Below are 18,998 nucleotides of genomic sequence, written 5' to 3'. Positions count from 1 at the left end.
TATGGAGCCTGAGCCCCGCTCCCCAAGAACCTCTGGGGGCAGGCTGGTGCTGGGGGTGGGAGAGAAGGGGATGGTGAGAGCCCCTTGAAGGCTGGAACCCTCTCAATCCTCATGTCACCCTGTCCCTGCTTGTTAGGGGAGTGAAGAAAGAAGACAAGACTCTGGCTGTGGGGATCCAGTTCATGCTCCTGAGAGTTTTGGGTAAAGAATGTGCTGGGGACCACTGGTCCAAGGCCTGGGGGGCACAGGGATGAGTGGGGCCCGCTCCCTGACCTTAGGGTTCACTGGCTCACAGGGTCACAGATCCGACCTAGGTACCCTGGAGGTGGGTGCGCAAGCAGCTAGACAGCCCATCAGGGAGACAGCATCCAATACCAGGGTAAGGGGTGGGCTTGAAGGCTGAAGACTTAATGGGCCAAGAGGCCCTCGGTGCCTCAGAGCCCTGAAGTTATATATACCAGGGAGTGGACAGGGGAGGTACCGGGATGCCAGCTTCCATTGTCCCCTGAACACCTCCTCCTCCAGCCTGGATGCCCAGCCCCGTGATCCACGGCAGTGCCATTGACACCACCTGTGTGTACTGGGCCCAGAGTTGTGGGCGTCGGGCCGTCTGCCACTACTATGACCACGACCTGCTTCGAAACCGGTGAGACCGGGATAGGGGCTACTAGGGGGCTGTGAGAAAGCTTCTAGAAACACTCTTGGGGTCCCAGGCAGGCCACCAGCAGGGAGGGGAGGTCCACTGGCATCCACCTGCAAGGTGATCGGCGCTCTATGCAGTGCTGATCTCAGCAGTCCTGCAAGCTAGACATTGTCTCCCCTTTTGATGGATGAGGAAAGTGAGATTTAAGTAAGTGGCCCAAAGTGACACAGCTGATAACTGGCAAAGCTGGGCCTCACCAGTCTGTGCTGGCTCAGTGAGGGGAGAATCAGGAGAGCAGCCCAGGTGTGAGAAAAACAGAGAGTTGGGGTGGGTCAGGAAGATGGCTCTATCTAGGACATAGGAGGCCTAGGATGCAGGCCCCGCTCTGCCTCCCTCATTGCGCGACCTGCCTTTTTGGGACTTAATCTTCCCATCCATACAATGGGGAGCCCAAAGGAACCTGAAGGCAGGGAGGCTGCAGGCCCTGGGATGGATGGGCAGCTGGGAGGAGGGACTTACTAGCAGAGCTGGGAGTAGGGAGCTGTTCACTTCCAGCTCTGAGGAGTGCATGGTTCCAGGAGTGCTTCCTAGAGGAGGAGAAGTCAAGAAGAGTCTTGGTGAATTAGACAAACAGGAGAGGGAATCCTCCTTTTCTTGCGGCAAGTGATGTGATCCAGAGTTGCAACTGTCAGGCCCGCTGAGCCCTTAGAGGGACCCAGAGAGAGGCAGGGCCAGCCCAGGCCATGAGGCAGTCAGCACAGGGCAGGCAGGCTTCTTTGGAGCCTTTTCCCCCTTCCAAGGAAGGACCCCCATGGGTGTCAATTCTAGGGGCTCCCAGCCAAAGCCATGGTGACAGGGTCCACCACCCTGGGGCTGGAGGCCTATCCCCGCCAAGGCCTCAACATCTCCAACTACATAATGGGTGATGATTGCTGACGCCACTCTGCTTCCAACCCAAGCACATCCAAGCCCTGAATGGGGAGGTCCTGAGTTCAAGGGTCACTTGCTCTTTCCCAGGTTCATCGGCCTCCAGTTCTTCTTCAAGACAGGCTCTCTGGCCTGTTTCGCCTTGATTTTGGCCATCCTAAGGCAGCAGGACAAAGAGGAGGGGACCAAGGCGACCATACCCAACCTTGGCCTACAGCAGCAGCTGTTAGCGTCAGGGGCAAAGAAGGAGCCTGAGGAATCCAGAGTGTGAGCTGTCCCAGGGCCCCATTCTGGCCAGGAGTGGCAGCCATGGCGAGTACCTCCTCTGGGCCCTTTGCCTGAGATTGGGGGTTGGGAGCCCTGTTTTCCAATTATGAGTCCTCCACTAACTTGCTGTGTGGCTTTGAGCAAGCCACTGACCCTTTCTGGGCCTTTGTCTGCTCACCTGAACCAAAGAGTTACTTGCGGGTTTGTTGTGTTGGCCACTTCTGAAGCTTGAGGGTCTTCCCCCTCTTCTCCCCCAGCCACACGGGCTGACCTGAAACCAGGCTTTCCTGGGTGGAAGGACTGCATATCTTTCCCCCAGGGCCCGAGGATAGAGAAGTGGACAATAGTAGGCCAGGCTGCCCCGCCTACTGGGTCCTGGCCCTGCTCTGCTGCTCACCTGGAGCACCCTCTCTGAGCCTCAGCCTCCCAACCTCCATCTCTGTCAGGTGGAAATGAACTTGTCAGCTTTCAGGCCTCTTCAGCTGTGACCATCTGTGTGGCCAGGACAGACTCAGGTCTCCTCCCCAGCCCCGCTCAGCCTGGACTTGGGGCCAGTACAGCCTCTGTTGAGAAGTGTCCATTTGGTGCCCCCTGGAGGCAGAGCCCTGAGCTTTGGGGAGCCGCCCTGGGGAGGGAACTGGTCCCACTCACGACATCCAGGCTAGGCAGGGCCTTCAGGAAACCTGGTGTGAGGGCCCCAGGGGCCTTGGCTGTGCAGGGAGCCTCACTGTCTGGAGTCAGGAAATCCCAGCCCTTGCCCTCAGGCAGCCACAGTCTGGGTGAGGCCTATTCTCTGCCTGGCGGAGAGGGGGACCCAGCTCCCACATTGGGGCATTTTCTAATTTCAAAGACCGAACAAACTCAGCATAGACTCACTGGTACCCATGCATTGCCAAGATTTCACACATTTGACCTGGGCCCACCAAAGCCACTTTGACTTTTGTGACTAGAATCCTAATTTCACCATTTCCTCCCAGGTGCCTGATTCTATGTCACCTGGGGTTGTGTAGACAATGTCTGGTTCTGTGACACCCACATTTTGAGGTAACATCTGATTCTCTGTGATGCCTGGGTTGGCGTAAGAACCTGTTCTTTGTGATGCCTGGGCTTGTGATCTAGAAGCAATAATGCGTGGCTCTGTGTAATAAGTGGGTCTGTGGGATGCTTGGGTCTGAACAGAGAAGTCCTTGTCTTGCCTTGTCTTGTTTTATGGCTAGTCTTATCTGGCCTGATTATCTCTCTGGGACGGGGAGAGAGTTTCCCAATCTGCTTCCAGCCCAATCTAGTTGCTTGGGAGGCAAGAGACAGGGAGTCAGAAGCAGGAGCTTCCCAAATCCGTGTCCAGCCCTGTGCTGTGGGCCAGGGGGTTTGGGGGCACACGTGGCTCTGGCCCTCTGCGCAGCTCTCAGCGGCAGGGCTTTGAGGCTATGCCACATGAAAGAAGAGGGAGGTACAAAAGTTCTAATTCCCATTTTTGTTCTGCTGGTTGATACCTTTAAATGTCTAACAGATATCTGAGCCTGTATTTATCAGTGCCAAGAATTTCAGAGTCTCTTCCAACAAGACGAGGCTGTTTGTATGTTCATATTCCTCCTCCTTCCCTCTTGTTTCCCAGGTTTTGCAGAAATAATCTGGAATTATAGATATAGCTTATTATTAAATTTGTTCTTGCATAATGTGTCTTCCGTTACAAAAATCCTTTCTTCCAAACTGCATTAAGGTTTGCAACAACCAGATTATTTCCAGTTATTTAGATTGAAGGTTTGCTGGATTCATTGCTCACCGTTACTTCTCGTATATTACATCTTCCCCTACCTGTATATTCTGGTCTAATTTTTGTTCGGCTCGACTACTTTCTCTAGTAATGGTTTCAGAAGTGGAATAATGTCACAAGGCTTTCCCAGTCCTCACCTGTCCAAACTGCCATTCAGGTTTTACAGAAGAGGAGATGGTTCAGAAAGGATAAGCAACTTGCCCAAGATCACACAAAATAAATGTCAGAGCCAGGATTAGATCTAGATTTTGTGGGAACCGATGCTTACACAATTAGGGGAGTCCTCTTTAAGAAAAAGAGCACACAATTAGGTAAGAAGGTGAATATTTACTTAGAATGAAAAAAGAAGTCAAAACAAATACATCTCACAATTCAGAAAAATAGCATAAGATTTGTTACTAACTGCTGTTCATACCTCCAAAATTCTCCCCCTAACGGTTGGAAATATTTTCTATAGACTAGCTTCTGGTTCCATACATTTTAAACCTGTTTCTCCTCTGTTGTCCGTATATTTCCAGGGCCAGGCAGGAGAAAACACTTTCATGTCACAAGATGACCTCTGGATATGACACCTTGATGTCACAATGCCAAATGAGTTGGACTGTGGGTAGGAAGATCCCTAGAAGCCATTCTCTATACAGAGGTAGCTAGCAATGATTTATCTATTCATAGAGGTGACTGAGAACCACATAACTATATCCCAATGAATCCAAATTAAATTGATCCCCAACTCCACTCCCCCTTAGCATTATTCCAGAAATGTCCATGCCAACTGCTTCACATAAAGGGAAACTGGGACACAAGGACACTTGGAGTGGAAAGAACTAGCCATCTCGACCCATTGTGGTGAAAGGGTCTCCCTTCGGAAATTTCCTGAGACCTTGACAACAGGAACATATTGCCGAAGCCTCTCCCAGGGCCTGGGTAGAGGCCGTGGTGCTCAAGCAGTCTTAGCTTCACGCTGAGTCTACCTCTGGGTTGAGCTGAGATTCGAAGAAGATGAGGTGCTTGTGCTTAAAATCATCCAGGCTGGTCAGGGAGGAGACTCCAGGAGTAATCATCACAAGAGAGACATGGGGCTGAGAGCCAGGGGTGGAACAGGTAAGGGCCAGTGACTTCCCAGGGATTCAGGGGGTCCAGGGAGCAGCCCTCTTCCCTGACACAGCCTCTGGCCAATGAGAAACCGCAAGCAATTACACCTGTGAGCTCACTTTCTTCTCACCCTGTCCCTGAGAGTTGGAGGAGAAGGCATTAAGTCTCCTACTAGATTCTATGGTGGTAAAATCTAGCAGAGAACAGGACTGGAACCAGAATGAAGATCCTGACACCTGGCCCAGAGTTCCTTTAGGCTGTAGACTTATGCTGGGAAGTTGCAGGGCAGGCAGATACCAGGGAGCCAGGAGCCAGGATTGGAGCACAAATAAACGAGGAGCAAGAACTGGGACTTCCCTGGTGGCGCAGTGGTTGAGAATCCGCCTGCCAGTGCAGGGAACACGGGTTCAATCCCTGGTCCGGGAAGATCCCACATGCCGCGGAGCAACTAAGCCCGTGTGCCACAACTACTGAGCCTGTGCTCTAGAGCCAGTGAGCCACAACTACTGAGGCTGCATGCTGCAACTACTGAAGCCCACGCACCCAGAGCCCGTACCCTGCAGCAAGAGAAGCCACCGCAATGAAGCCACCGCAATGAGAAGCCCGCTCACTGCAATGAAGAGTAGCCCCCACTTGCCGCAAATAGAGAAAGCCCGCGTGCAGCAACGAAGACCCAACACAGCCAAAATAAATAAATAAAATACATAAATAAATTAAAAAAAAACAATCCGCCTGCCAAGGCAGGGGATACGGGTTCCAGCCCTGGTCTGGGAAGATCCCACATGCCGCGGAGCAACTAAGCCCGTGAGCCACAACTACTGAAGCCCGCATGCCTAGAGCCCGTGCTCCGCAACGAGAAGCTACTGCAATGAGAAGCCTGAGCACTGCAACGAAGAGTAGCCGCGGCTCACCGCAACTAGAGAAAGCCCACACGCAGCAACGAAGACCCAACACAGCCAAAAATATATTAAAAAAGAGAAAGAACCCACAGCACCCTTGCCATTCTTTAGACATGTTGAATTCTTTCCCCCTAACAAGCCCCTACATGTGCTCTTCTCTCTACCCAGCTGGCCTTCTTCACATCCCCACCCCATTGTTTGCCTCTCCATCCTGCTTCATGAAGTCCTGTCCAAACTTCCAGACCCAGCTCAAAGGCCACCACCTCCAGGGATGCAGCATGGTATAGGCAACGGGAGTGGGTGGCAACCACCTTAGGGAATCCATTAAAAGATACAGACTCTCCATTAAAAATGCACACAAACTTATACACACCTGTGCCCCTGATTTCAGAGGCTGGGATCATTTGAAGCCTAGCTGTAGACCTCCAGTGGAGTGGAGTAAAAAGAACAGAGTTTTAGAGCCAGTCAGATTTGGGTTCAAATCTAGACTCTGCCACTGATTCACGGTGTGACCCGAAACAAGATTTAACTTCTTTGCCTCTCAGTTTCTTCACCTGTAAAGTGAGGTTGATCACTCCTGCCTCTCAGAAGGTATGAAGACAAAATAAAGATAACATACTCATTCACAGGCAGTGTACCTAATGATCAATATTTGTAAGTTTCCTTCCCCTTTCCCTGCTCCTGAAAGGAGAACACGGGGGTGGAGGTGGGAGTGGACAGTAAGGACAGGGGGAGGCACCACTGAGGGGAGGCACCACCCTCGCTCTGCCCTGCCCTGGCTGCAGCTCTGCTTGTCCCCTAATCTTTCTTCCACTGTCAGCCAGGGCTCAGCCTGCCCAGTCTTATCTCTCCCCACAGCCAGCCTGGGACAGCTTTTCTCAGCCAGATTTACATTTTTATTGGTTTTCTTCCTTCCAGAGCAGTCCCTTCCTTCTCTTTCCCCTTTTGCTATGAAATGGGCTAACCCTGGAAGCAGCAGTTCTGGTGCTGGCCAAGAAGAGATGGTTCAAGGATAGACTCATTCACCATACATTCCTTTATTTATTCAAACACCCAATCAACCAACAAATCACATGGCTGCTCTATGCCCCTGTGCTGGCACTGCTGGGGGGACACAGCCATGGGTCCAGTACAGGAAACTCCCAGTATAAGCAGACAAGCTGACACACAGTCATAAAAGCATGATTAGTCATATAGGAGAGGGAAGAAGAGGAAGCCATGTATTCTTCCTGAGGTCACCATGGAAGGCTCTCCAGAAAAGGTTAAATCAGAGCTGGGCTTAGAGATTAGGCAGGAAATTCCCAGGTAGAAAAGATGCAAATAGACATGAGAAACAATGGTATGAGCAAAGATAGGAAGGCACAAGAGAGCAGAGTGTGTCTGAGATATGGTACAAGAGCGATGTGGTTGGGATGTACTGCATGTGCAAGGCCATCAGGAGAGAGAGGAGAGCTGAGGCTGGATGTACCAGTGAGGACCAAGCCTTGAGTTCCAGCTGAAGGCTTTGGATGTCTTCCTGAGGGCAAAGAGGTGCCCTTGAAGCATTGACTGATGGATTATTCAATTGACTGGTTATTTTAAGCAGGGAGTGACATGACAAGATTTGTGTTTTAGAAAGGCTGCAGGCTGCACCCTGGGGGCTTTGAATGGAAAAGGGAAGCTGGAGGCCAAGAGCTCAGGCTGGACACTGGTGCTTAATCAAGAGAAGAAGTAGGAGGCCTTGAACCAGGTCATCCTTGAAGTGGGGACAGCTAAGATGAGTCTTGAAAGATGAGTAGGACCATACCAGGTGGAGAGGTTGGGAACAGCGTCCAGGGAGAAGAAACTACACGGATAAAAACTCAGCATACAGAGAGCTCCTGGCGAGCTTGGGGAATTTTCCACTAGTTCGGCAGGGCTACAGTGTGGTCTAAGAGAAAGGTCATTGTGAGGGATGTAGCTGAAGAAATGGGTCAGGGCCCTTAGTTTCTCTCAGTATTCTCTGTCTCCTGAACCTAGACTCAGGTGAGAGAGGAGAGGGAACCCTGGCCACTTGTGGAGTGTGGCCACAGTGTGGAGCTGCCTCCCCTGAAGACTGAGAGAGGCTTTCTGTGATCACGGCACTACATTTTACAAAGCCCCTTCACATTTGATCCTCATGGCTTCCTGTCGAGGAATGTAGAACAAGGACTATTGGCCCCATATAGTGGATAGATAATCTGAAGCCTAGAAAACTACAGGAACTTGTCCAACGTTGCTCAAGAGCTCAGGTATCCCCCTTTTAAAGCTCCAATGTTTTTTCTAATAAACATACTTGTCCCTGAATCACATACACACAATAGATGTAGTAGCTACTAACTAATGTGATTGGAATGGGGAAAAGCATAAAAAAAACACATCAGAGTAAGAGATCTCCTCCTGTCCTCAATTCCTCAACCTTCACCCTGGAGCTGGAGACATTCCAGCCGAGAAAACCAGGTTCCCTCTGCTTTGGAATCCAATAGATGTGAGGAAAAATCGCAGCTGTGTCACTTTCCACCTGTGAGAAGTCAACTGCATTCATCTCAGCCGTAATTTTCTCATCTGAAAAATGGGAGAAACAAACCCTATCTTTCATAGAGTTGTCATGAGGACTTAATGTGATAATGTAAGACTATAGTAGTTAACTATTGCTGAGTAACAAATTACCCCAAAACTTAGCAGCTTAGAACAACAAATATTTATGATCTCACACAATTTCTGAGGATCAAGAACCCAGAATTGGGCTAACTGAGAGATTCTGCCTCAGGATGTCTCATGAGGTTGCAGTCAAGTCTCAGCCAGGGCTGCAGTCATCAGAGCTCAACTGGGGCTGGAGGATCCACTTCCAAGCTCCCTCTGTGGTTGCTGTCAGGCTTCCATTCTTTGCTGGAAGTTGGTCAAAAGTTTCAGTTCCTTTTTACACGAACTTCTCCACAAGACTGCTCATGACATGGTGGCTAACTTTCCCTAAATGAATGATCCAAGAAAGAGAATCTACCAAGATGGAAGCCACAGTATCTTTTATAATCTAACCTTGGAAGTGACAAACCTTTATTTTTACCATATTCTTTTGGTCACACAGACTAACCTTGGTACAGTGTGGGGCAGGAACATAAAAGGGTGTGGATACCAGGAGGTGTGGATCTTTGGGAACCATCTGGAAGCAGGCTACCACAAGTGTCCAGAACAATGCCTGACACCCAATAGGTACTTATTCATTTGCAGCTGCCATTATTCTCCCTGTGCTCACAGACTAGCTGGGAAGACAAGATTTGGACATGAAAAGAGAGAGCTTGGCAAAGTAGACTGCAACTTGAATTGGGCAATGCTCAGTCGCATGATGGAAGAGGGTCTGCAGGACCAAGGGGTGGAAATAAGGGAAGGCCGCCTGGCAGAGGTGGAGCTGAGAGGCCAATTCAGCGAGGAGACAGAGGGTGAGTGTGGCACACACTATTTGTTGCCTTCCCGCAGCCAATCTCCTTTCCTCCTTCCAGTAGCAAGGCGCCCAGCCACAAGGATGATCCAAGCCCTTCATGGAAAAGCCTTCCTCTTTGCCAGTGAATAGTCTAAGAGTAGACATGTGACTTTATTTTGGTCAGTGAGATATAAGGGAATGGTCTTCTTGGAAAGCTCCCCTCTTGGATAAGAGAGGCATGAGAGAAGATCCTTTGTCTCCCATGCCCTTTCTTCCTGCTTGGGAGGTGCCACATCAGCCATTTTGTGATCACAGGGGGAGTCTCTCTCAAGGCTTAGAATGGGAAAAACCTGGGTCATCAGAGACATAACCAGACGTATTCTGGTTGAATAACCAGACCAACCCTGGCTCCACCTTCCTCTGGCTTCCTTGTTAAGGAAATAAAAGGTTTAAGCCATCAGGTGTTTTCTTACTTGCATTCTAACTGATTCAGCGAGCAAAGCACTCCAGTTCCCTCTGGGGTTTTTTCCTTTTCCGCAGGAAGGTAGAGTGAAACTGTGGAACAGGAAAGGGCCCTTGGCTGGGAGGCAGGAGTCCTTGGTCTAACCCCAGCTCTGCCTCTGAGTTGCTCTGTGATCTTGAGCAACTCCCTGCCCCTCTGGGCCTCCAATAGTCATAGGTAATATTTATTGACTGCTTGCTGTGCGCCGAGCACTCTGCTAAGAGCTTCCCTTGCATTATCTCATTCAATCCTCACATCAACCCTGCTATGTCAATATTATTATTCTCTTTATCTTATAGACAAGGAGATGGAGGCCCAGAGGTTTGGGGGAATTTGCCCAAGGTTACGTAGCAAGTTAGTGCTGGATCTCTGGACTCTGAATTCACGCTCACCTTTCTCTAAAGCCAGGCTCCTGACCGTAATGCTACACTGCTTGGTGGTAAAAGGATGCCTCTGGACAAAATGACCTCTAAGGGCCTTTCCAGCTCAAATATTCTTTGACTTGCTGCCCCATTTCTAGCTACATGATGAAGAAAACAGCTTATCCTAGAGAAGAAAGAAATAAGTACTGTCTTTAGCCATCTGAAAAGCTGTCATATGAGTGGGAGATTAGACATACTCAGTGTAGCTCAGAGGACATGAACTGGACAAGTGCGGGGACACTACCAGGAGATAGCATGCAGCTTATATAAGGGAGAGCTTTCTAGCGTCCATTCAGCAGGGGTAGGGGTATGCACAAAGGCAATGGCTCTCCTGTCATGACGTTTACACAAGCCTGTGTTAGATAAACATTTGTCAGAAGTACTGCATTAAGTAGGAATGGGATTGAACAGCTTAAAACTTGTGGTAGGAATTAAAGAGGATAATGTACTCTAGTACATTCTAATACTCCTAGCACCGTAACTGATACAAATAGAGGGAGTCAATAAATTGCTGTTTCTTTTCTTTTTTGACACTGAGATTCTTGGATTTTAAGATTCTCTAATATGGATTTTTGGCCCTTTGGCTCTAATATGCCACAGTTCTATAATTTCAACACATTGTGATTCTGCCCTGCTAAGATGCTATGATTTTAATACTCTAACTTTCCGTGATTGTGTGGCTCTGGAAGCTGAGCAGTCTATGATTTTGTAATTTAATAGTCTCTAGCTTTAACAATCCAAGATTCAATAAAGTGTCTCTCACCAGCTCTAGAAACATGAGGGGGTGGCTCTATGCTGTGCTTCACTGGCCTGGACACACATTGGGCTACTACCTCTGCTCAAACCCCACCCCAGCCTCAGGCTCTCTGTACCAAAAAACCCTCCTCCCTGATTCCTACCCCTTCTTCACTCCACACCTACAAAGTAGGGGTATTCACTCTCTATCTGCTGGTGACTTTTCATTAACTAAGAACCGTCTCTGTGTCCAGGCTTGTGCTTATTCCAAAAGGGATATAAGAGAATGAGAAGGTATGGTTGTAATTCTCAGGAGGCCTAGGATCTAAGGACTCAAGTCCCTTGCTTTTGTTTAAGTTCAACTCAAACTTACCTCTACCGGGAAACCTTCCTTGACTGACACTAAATATCTAGCACCAATAACCTTAATCACAAATGTGAAGACCTGACTTCTTTGGTTGATTATAGTACACATTTTAGTTTATCTGTTTATCATGTTTTCCAGATTATAACTGAGATTCCCCCATAAATTAAGAGCATGTCTCTTCAACCAAACTGAGAGTTTTGTAGAGGAAGACCATGTCTTCCCCATCAGACCGGAAGCTCCACGGAGACATGGTCATGCCTCCCTTATATCATACTTGAGCTAGAGTTAAAAGCAGTGATGTTTCTCCACCAGATCAATAAATACCCAATGGTAAGTTCATTTTTCTGCCAATGGACTGAGCATTTTGTAGAAGCAGAGGCTACATCTCCCCTTAATACGGGGAATCTCCAAAGGCCAAGGGCTGAGCTTCCACTCATGCTGGGGGCATCTCCCTGAGATCAAAGGGTCTAGGGTTTTCCCTTCTCTTTCTATTTCTTTAATCCTAGCTCAGGACTCTAGCCTGAAGAAGAGATATTTTCTCTAAATCAGATAGACAAATGAAAAAGAGAAGATTAAGAACTCAAGCCTCTCCCCCAACAAGTCCAGGGCCTTTCTTGCTCTATCCAGGGCCATCTCCTAACAGCTGTCATCCCTCTGCCCAAACCGGGCCCTTCCCAGCCACTCGAGCAGCAAGTGAAGATGTCAGCACCTCGGACAGCACCCAACCCGTTACAGGACATGGAGCCTGCGGAAGCCAAGCTCTCCAACTCCCTTAGCCTCTGGGTGATGAATTTCCTTGTTTCTCAATTTGATTAAAGCCCAGTAGATAACCAGAGTCCCTCGTTCCTTTCTCTTTTCTCTTCCTGTTGAACATAATCAACTCCATCAGGCTTGGAATACTTGCTCTTAAATACTACCTACCCAGCCCCGGCCTAAGCATGAATCAGGGACAACACTGCTAAAACACTTGGAAGACTCACACGTTTTTTTCTGCAGAATGGAGGTGGGAGAGCTCTCCCTGAGATGTATAGGGGCTGTGAATGGACGTCAAATGTGTTTGGGTGAAGAAAATCCTGAACTGAAACTCAGGAAATTTGAAGCTTAGTTCTGGATAAGCTTTGCCGCTAATCTTGATATGATCTAGAGCAAGTGGCACACCCTTTAGGAGCCTGTTTTTCCATTTGTAAGATGAGGATGTCGGATTAGACAATCCCAAATGTGTTCAGTGCTAAAATTCTATAGGAACATTTAAAACAGATAAGGAAAGAGATTTGCCCAAGGTCATATGGCAAGCTCATGGCAAATGTGGGTCTGAATTCATGGCTCCTGGTTTCTACTTCAGTGTTATTTCACTTGCACAGTACTTCCCCCTTAGTTCACGTCGCAGACTTTTTGCCTGGGGACAGAGCTGAAGAAGTTGAAGACAGGTGGGATAGAGCTCATTGGTGCCAACAAAAGGAAATAAAATTTTAAGATATGTGGAAATGCTGATCTCTATGCAGAGAGCACAGTAGAAATAACTAAGATTAGGGGAAAAGGACCACCTCATAGAGACAGAAATTCAACCCTAAACTCAGAGAAACCCCGGAAGGGTTTTGTGACTTGCCCAAGGCCATCCAGCAAGGCAACTGTAGAATCCTCTTAAAGAGAAAGAGTGAACTCTTTATCCTGATCAAGTGTTGGGAGGTGCCCATGTCAGAGAAGAGAAGAAAAAATATAAATCAGGAAGTACGTATTAGGTACTGATCTGCACTAAACACCTTGGCAGGAACATACAATATAAGACATGAATTCTGCTTTCTCCATCTTTGATGTGCTGCTTCTTCTACTTGGAATTACTTCCAATGCATCTATCTATGTATGTCCAAGTACTGCTGTTCCATCAAGGCTCAAGCCAAAAGTCTCCCCTGGTGGGAAAGCATCCATAACCTTATCCAGATGCCACTTCTCTCTCCTCTGAATCCCCAAAGCATTTTCTTTGTTCCTGTTTTATAGTACTCAGCAACGTCTGCCTTATCTGCTCCCATCCTCTCCCATAATGAGTGAAGAGAGAGAGCGAGCCTGCATTTTATTCAGCTTTGAATCACTCAGAATACTCAAGACAAGATTTGAAATGTAATAGAATCTCAGTAAGTATTGGATGGCTGAATAGACAGATGGATGGATGATGAATATAGATGTATGGGCAACTCAGAGAGAGAGAAGATGAAGGGATGGATGTGTGGGTGGGTGAGTGGGTATACGGATGGATGGTGGGTGAAAGTATGGATGGACAGATAAGTATATGACCATATAGGTGGGAAGAAAATGGATAAATGGGCACCTGGGTTGGTAGGTAGGTGGGAAGATGGAAAGGTGAATGAGTACAAGAATGATTCTATGGACAGCTGAATGCAAGTGTATGTAGGTGGATAATGTGGTTGGTGAATGGATGGATTAATATACTGTTAGATAGTGGTGTGGGTGAATGAGTGGATGTATAATTACATGATTATATGGAAAGATAAATGTCAGGATACGTAGAAAGAAGAATTAGGGGAAACATGGAGGTATTCCTAATATCACAAAGATCATTTTCATGGAGACTTTCCATTGCTAATGTCAGAAAAATGACTATGGGGGTGAGCTGACTCTGTGCTTAAGCTGAGTCAAACGTGTGCTAAGGTTGCAAAAGATCTCAGCCTGGAATCAATGCAAGTCTAACGTCACGATCAAAAAAGGTAGTGGGGGCTTCCCTGGTGGCGCAGTGGTTGAGAGTCTGCCTGCCGATGCAGGGGACACAGGTTCGTGCCCCGGTCCGGGAAGATCCCACATGCCGCGGAGCGGCTGCGCCCGTGAGCCATGGCCGCTGAGCCTGCGCGTCCGGAGCCTGTGCTCGGCAACGGGAGAGGCCACAACAGTGAGAGGCCCACGTACCGCAAAAAAAAAAAAAAAAAAAAAAGGTAGTGGTCCTGCCTTGGCCTGAGGTGTTCACACTGTCCTGGAGCCTGTGTTCTGCTCTATGCATCTGGAGGGATGATGACAGCCATGGCTTGTCCACATAGGCGATGCAGCGAGGAGTAATCTGTAAAGCCTACCAAATGAGGAACTGGTGAAAGAACCAGGAGTGTTCAGCTTGGAGAAGAGAAAAGTCAGGGGTGATAATCATCATGGCTCAGGATCTGGCTGGCTATCCTGGGGCATGCCCTGTGGCCCCAGAGGCAAATCTAGCTCCCAGAGGAAGTCACAAGGCTGAGGTCTCAGCCTCATGCGAGAAAGGCCATCATACAAGAGAAGGACTTTCTTGGGGGAGTGAGCTTCCCATCTCTGGGGCTGCACAAGTAAGATCTGGACATCTTCTATGAGAGAAGCTACAAAGTGGAGACTTGCTTGATGTGGAAAGTAAATAAGGGCAACTCTGAAATCTCTTCCCACCCCCAAATTAAAACATCTGTTCAGGGCTTCCCTGGCCGCAGTGGTTGAGAGTCCGCCTGCCGATGCAGGGGACACGGGTTCATGCCCTGGTCCGGGAAGATCCCACATGCCGCGGGAGCGGCTAGGCCCGTGAGCCATGGCCGCTGAGCCTGCGCGTCTGGAGCCTGTGCTCCACAACGGGAGAGGCCACAACAGTGAGAGGCCCGCATACCGCAAAAAAAAAAAAAAAACAAAAAAAACAAAAAAAACCATCTGTTCATCGCTTCAATCCTCAACAATTAGGTTCAGCTGTGCCCTGAGTTCATATTGGAATGTAGGGAATTTCCATCCAGAGCTGAGGGTTTGGAGAGATTTGGGAGACAGAAATGGGGTCTAATGGGACCCTCAACTTTCTGTGGAGGTCTGGGGTTAAGGAATCAAGAGAAACTGAAAATGTCCTTTCAGAGGCCCAAATGACAGAGGAGGGAGAGAGTCAGAGCCACCCAGAGCCAATCCGTGACCTAGATTCTCTGTAATTAACAAGCCTACGTCACTGACGTGTTGGCTTCTGATCAACACTGTCTCCCCAACCCCACCCAGCTCTCTGGTATGAGAAGATTAAATCAATTAGGAGGAGGAGGAGATCTGGCTGGCTCTGGTTGGGAACAGCGGATAATTCACTTACGTAACAGAGTATTGAGGTTTGGACTTGGCCTTTGAGTAGCGGCAGTGGATCCCAGATCCCAGCTTTTGGGAAGAGACTTCAGGAGTGGGGAGTAAAGGCAGAGGGAAATAAAGGGGGTCCAGGGGGAGGGGCAGCCATGACCCCAGGCGGAGGCCCATATTCCATCTTCTTGCTGAGAACAAATACCCTGTTCTCTGGGCTGAGAGAGGGACAAATTGAAAAATCACTCTTCCTTCCTCCTTCCCCCAAGTGAGGGGGTCCCAGCCACCAAGATTATTCATAAATGAAAATCTGACCAAGCCTCTCTCCTTAGCCTGGCATTTAAGGCCCTGCAAACTTTCCTGGGGCATCTCCTGCCTCCAAGGAGTGCGGGTGGGTAGAGAGGCAACAAACACCTCCTGGTTTTCCCTCTGTGCCAGGTCCTGGCTAGGCACTGGAAGTACAGAGAGAAACAGACGTAGTTCCCTCAGAAGCATGGCCTAGTGGGGGGACACATACCCACAATGCTGTGTGCCAAGTGGTAAAACAGAGGCCTACATGGGCAGGACCCAGAGGGGTCACAAATAAGGGAGGCCTCCTGGGGCCAGTTCCAGGAGGCTCCCCAGGGAAGGCAGTCTCACTGAGCCTTAAAGGAAGGATGGATTCGTGGGAGTTCATTGGGCTGACCTGGCTGAGGGAGGGCCTTGGGTGGAGGGAACAGCATGTTCAAAGGCATGGCAGTAAAACAGCTTGGCACACATTCAGGGAACTAGTTGCTGTGGCTGGAGCTTAGAGCATGAGTTAGGAACGGGGGAAATGAGCAGGAGAGGTAGCCAGTCCAGGTCTCGCTTCTGATGGCGTGCCAAGAAGGCACTGAGGCAATGACCCCAGAGTCTCTGATCAACCTATGCTTCCTGAGCACTGACAATATGCCACGCCCTGTGCTGGGACCGGGGGCGGATGGAAGTGGGGAATAAAGAGATGAATGAGACTCAGGCCCTGTCCTCCAGGAGTTCTAGAAGGGCACAAAAATATCTTCCGTTACCAAGCTGATAGTCCCAGCTTGGCTCCGGGTGGGATTCAGGCCTGGCTGGTGTCTCTGGAGCTCTGCTATTGGCTGGGTCTACCCGCAGCCTCTTGCCTAAGGACTGAGATGCCCAGGCAAGCAGTCTTGTTGGTCAAACGTGACCTGGCCTTGGGACTTCCCTGGTGGTCCAGAGGTTAAGACTCCGTGCTCCCAATGCAGGGTCCCCAGGTTCGATCCCTGATCAGGAACAAAGATCCCACATATGGCAACTAGAGAGCCCGTGTGCCACAACAAAGACCCAGTGCAGCCTAAATAAATATATAAAAATTAAAAAAAAAAAAGTGACCTGGCCTCTGGGGGCCTGCTCCTGCCACCTAACTCCTGAAGACCAGTCCTGTGGCAAACAAGGTCCCCATGAGCAAATCCAGATAGATGGGAGAAAGTGACGCCCTGAGCTGGTATGCTAGCGAGGAAGGCAAGGTATGGGTTGAGAAATGCTTAGGAGTTGTACTGGAAGGGTCTTGGGAGACACTCAGGGTTGTTATCTCGGATCATGCCATCCTATGGGAAACAGGAGGTCAGCAGGAGAACAAGAGGAGTTGCAATGGTTTCAGGCTCCTCAAGTTGTAGGATTCGTCAGGCGGAGGCTCATGGAAGCGTAGGAATTCAAGTGGACCACACACAAGCTCCCTGTAGGAAGCAGGCATGTGGAAATCCCTCCCTCACCTGTTCTCTCCCTTCCTTCATACTTTCCTTCGGCAGCTCTCAGTACCTCTTCTATCCAAGCGGGCTCTGGGCTGAGCAATGAGGCACAGATCTAGGGTCACCCTGTTCTTTGTCCAAAGGACCAGCATTAAGCACAACATTCTAGCATATCCTGGACTTGCCTGCATTAAAATATTGGCTGGGAATTGAAGCTAGGGCCTGAAACGTATTCTACTGTTGGAAAGATTTAGGAAGTAACCTTTGTGATTGCAAGCAACAGAAACTGACACAGACTAAGCAAAATGGAAAAAAAAAAAAAATTATTAGCAGTTCCACTGGGCAGCTCGGAATGGATGGGAAAACTGGAGAACCAACTGAGTGGGCAGCTGGATTCACAGCCAAGGTCATACCATAGGAATAGCTGGCCCCAATGCCTCCACTAGCCCGACCTTTGAACATCTCCACCATACTGCCCACCCAGACGTGGCACTGCTACATGATGTAAGCACAAATGAATGCTAACGAATCTTCTTCCCAGCCTCCTCACTAATTGTCACATCAAGGTCCTGAGCCAGGTACAACTGGCCAAATAGGCAGGGGGTGGTGGTGGTAGAGTATCTGGCCCCTTTTGGCCTTGAAATGGAAGATTGGGTCCTCGTTTCCATAAGAACTCCCATAGTGGGGGATTTACTCAAAATACAAAGCAACGGACTGGTTTTAGCAATTCCCTCTGTGCCAGGTCCTGGCTGTGTCACAGCAAAAACTGTGACAAATGTCCACTACACTTTTACTGAGGAGTCACTAAATGCTGGGTGCATTCCAGGAGTTTTATATAAACAAATCAGCAAAGCAGGCTCTCTTTTATAACTGGATAATGGTTGATCCCATTTTATAGCTGAGGAAATTGAGATTCCAGAGGTGAAGTAATTTTCCCAGAGTCACTCAGCTGGTAAGTGATGGAGCCAGGATTCCAATACAGGTGGGTGGTTTTGTTGTTACAAATACATTATGCTGTCTCCCAAACTGTAAACACAGAGAATTTGTACTTACCATTGCTAACATTTTATGTAAAGTGTGGGGCACAGAAAAATGGCTCGAAGTAAATGTTCCAATATCTTCACAGGATGATTGATGGGATAATAGGATTATGAGTAATTTTTTCCTGCTTTCTTATGTTCTTCTGTACTTTCCTTTAAAAAGAAAAAAGAGTGTGCTTTACCTTAATAATTATAAGAAAAAATAAAATAAAAGACAGTTTTAAAGATTCATGGAGAAAATATGCATAGAAAAAAGACTGGAAGGAAATTTGTCCAAAAAGTCTCTGGCTAGTGGAATTATGGGTCGGCTTACTTTTCTTTCAACTTCTACTTTCCAAATTTTCTATAGTGAGCACTCTGAAACAAATGTAAAATAAGTTTTATTTTTAAAACCAAGCATAAAAATGATATTAACAAAGAGGCGCATGTCTTAGTCCTTTTAAGTTCCCATAGTCACGTCCTATAGTGGTTTGGAAACCAAGGTGGTTCTGGGTTTTCTGGGGCAGCCTGGTGGTCCCTTGCAGTGTTTGCTACCAGAGCTGGCGTAGCTGGTGTGCATCACAGTCACCAGTTATCTCAGGCTGAACACTCTGAGCCACGGTGGGAATAACCCAGCATTCCCACCTCTTGTAACAATGTACATGTTATCAGGCTCTGCTAAACTGTGAGGATTCAGCTCCGGGGGCTGGAATCTTCCGCTCTGCTGGTTTTATCTCTCATTTCCTAGGCTTCAAGGTTTGCCTCCCGCCTACAAATGGGGCGGGGCTGCTCAGTCCTGTGAAGTTTAGGCCCCTCTGAGGAGCCTTCTGTGTCTTCTTGTCCAAGCTGCAGGTCCCCCATCATCTCTCCTCCCCTGCCCTGCCCAATGCCAAGTGCTGTGGATAGACAGAGGACGGAGGTTTGGTCCTGTCTGGTGGAGGAGTCAGTCTTCCAAATCTCAGGGAGACTCTAGATTATTCACTGCCTTAGGAATGTCCCAATCAGATGGAAGATGCAGTTCCTATTTTCCAGGAGTTCCCAGTGTAACGCAGCGACAAGACAGGAGAGAGCAGGGGTTGATTCATATGGGAAGACATCTGTCTCAGCCAACCCTGACTCCTAAAGCTTCTGCCCTAGGACACCGCTACCT

General features: G+C 48.6%; 1 protein-coding gene across 6 annotated transcripts in view; it reads left to right on the top strand.

Moving 5' to 3' along the window:
- SLCO2B1 (solute carrier organic anion transporter family member 2B1) overlaps positions 1 to 3,623 on the top strand; it is a 51,218-nt gene extending 47,595 nt beyond the window's left edge. For 2 of the 6 annotated variants that reach the window (XM_024762000.1, XM_024761998.1), the window contains 3 exons: positions 137 to 201; positions 526 to 646; positions 1,661 to 3,623. In XM_024762000.1, the coding sequence (XP_024617768.1) occupies positions 137 to 201; positions 526 to 646; positions 1,661 to 1,841 (367 nt within the window). In that variant the 3' untranslated portion in view covers positions 1,842 to 3,623. The remainder of the gene's footprint in view (positions 1 to 136; positions 202 to 525; positions 647 to 1,660) is intronic. The other 4 variants (XM_024762004.1, XM_024762001.1, XM_024761999.1 and 1 more) reach the window with 3 other exon arrangements.
- Positions 3,624 to 18,998: the final 15,375 nt, after the last annotated feature.

This window comes from Neophocaena asiaeorientalis, unplaced genomic scaffold (assembly GCF_003031525.2).
Source record: "Neophocaena asiaeorientalis asiaeorientalis breed wild unplaced genomic scaffold, Neophocaena_asiaeorientalis_V1.1 scaffold263, whole genome shotgun sequence".
Lineage (NCBI taxonomy): Eukaryota > Metazoa > Chordata > Mammalia > Artiodactyla > Phocoenidae > Neophocaena > Neophocaena asiaeorientalis.
This window is presented reverse-complemented; position numbering and strand designations above follow the sequence as displayed.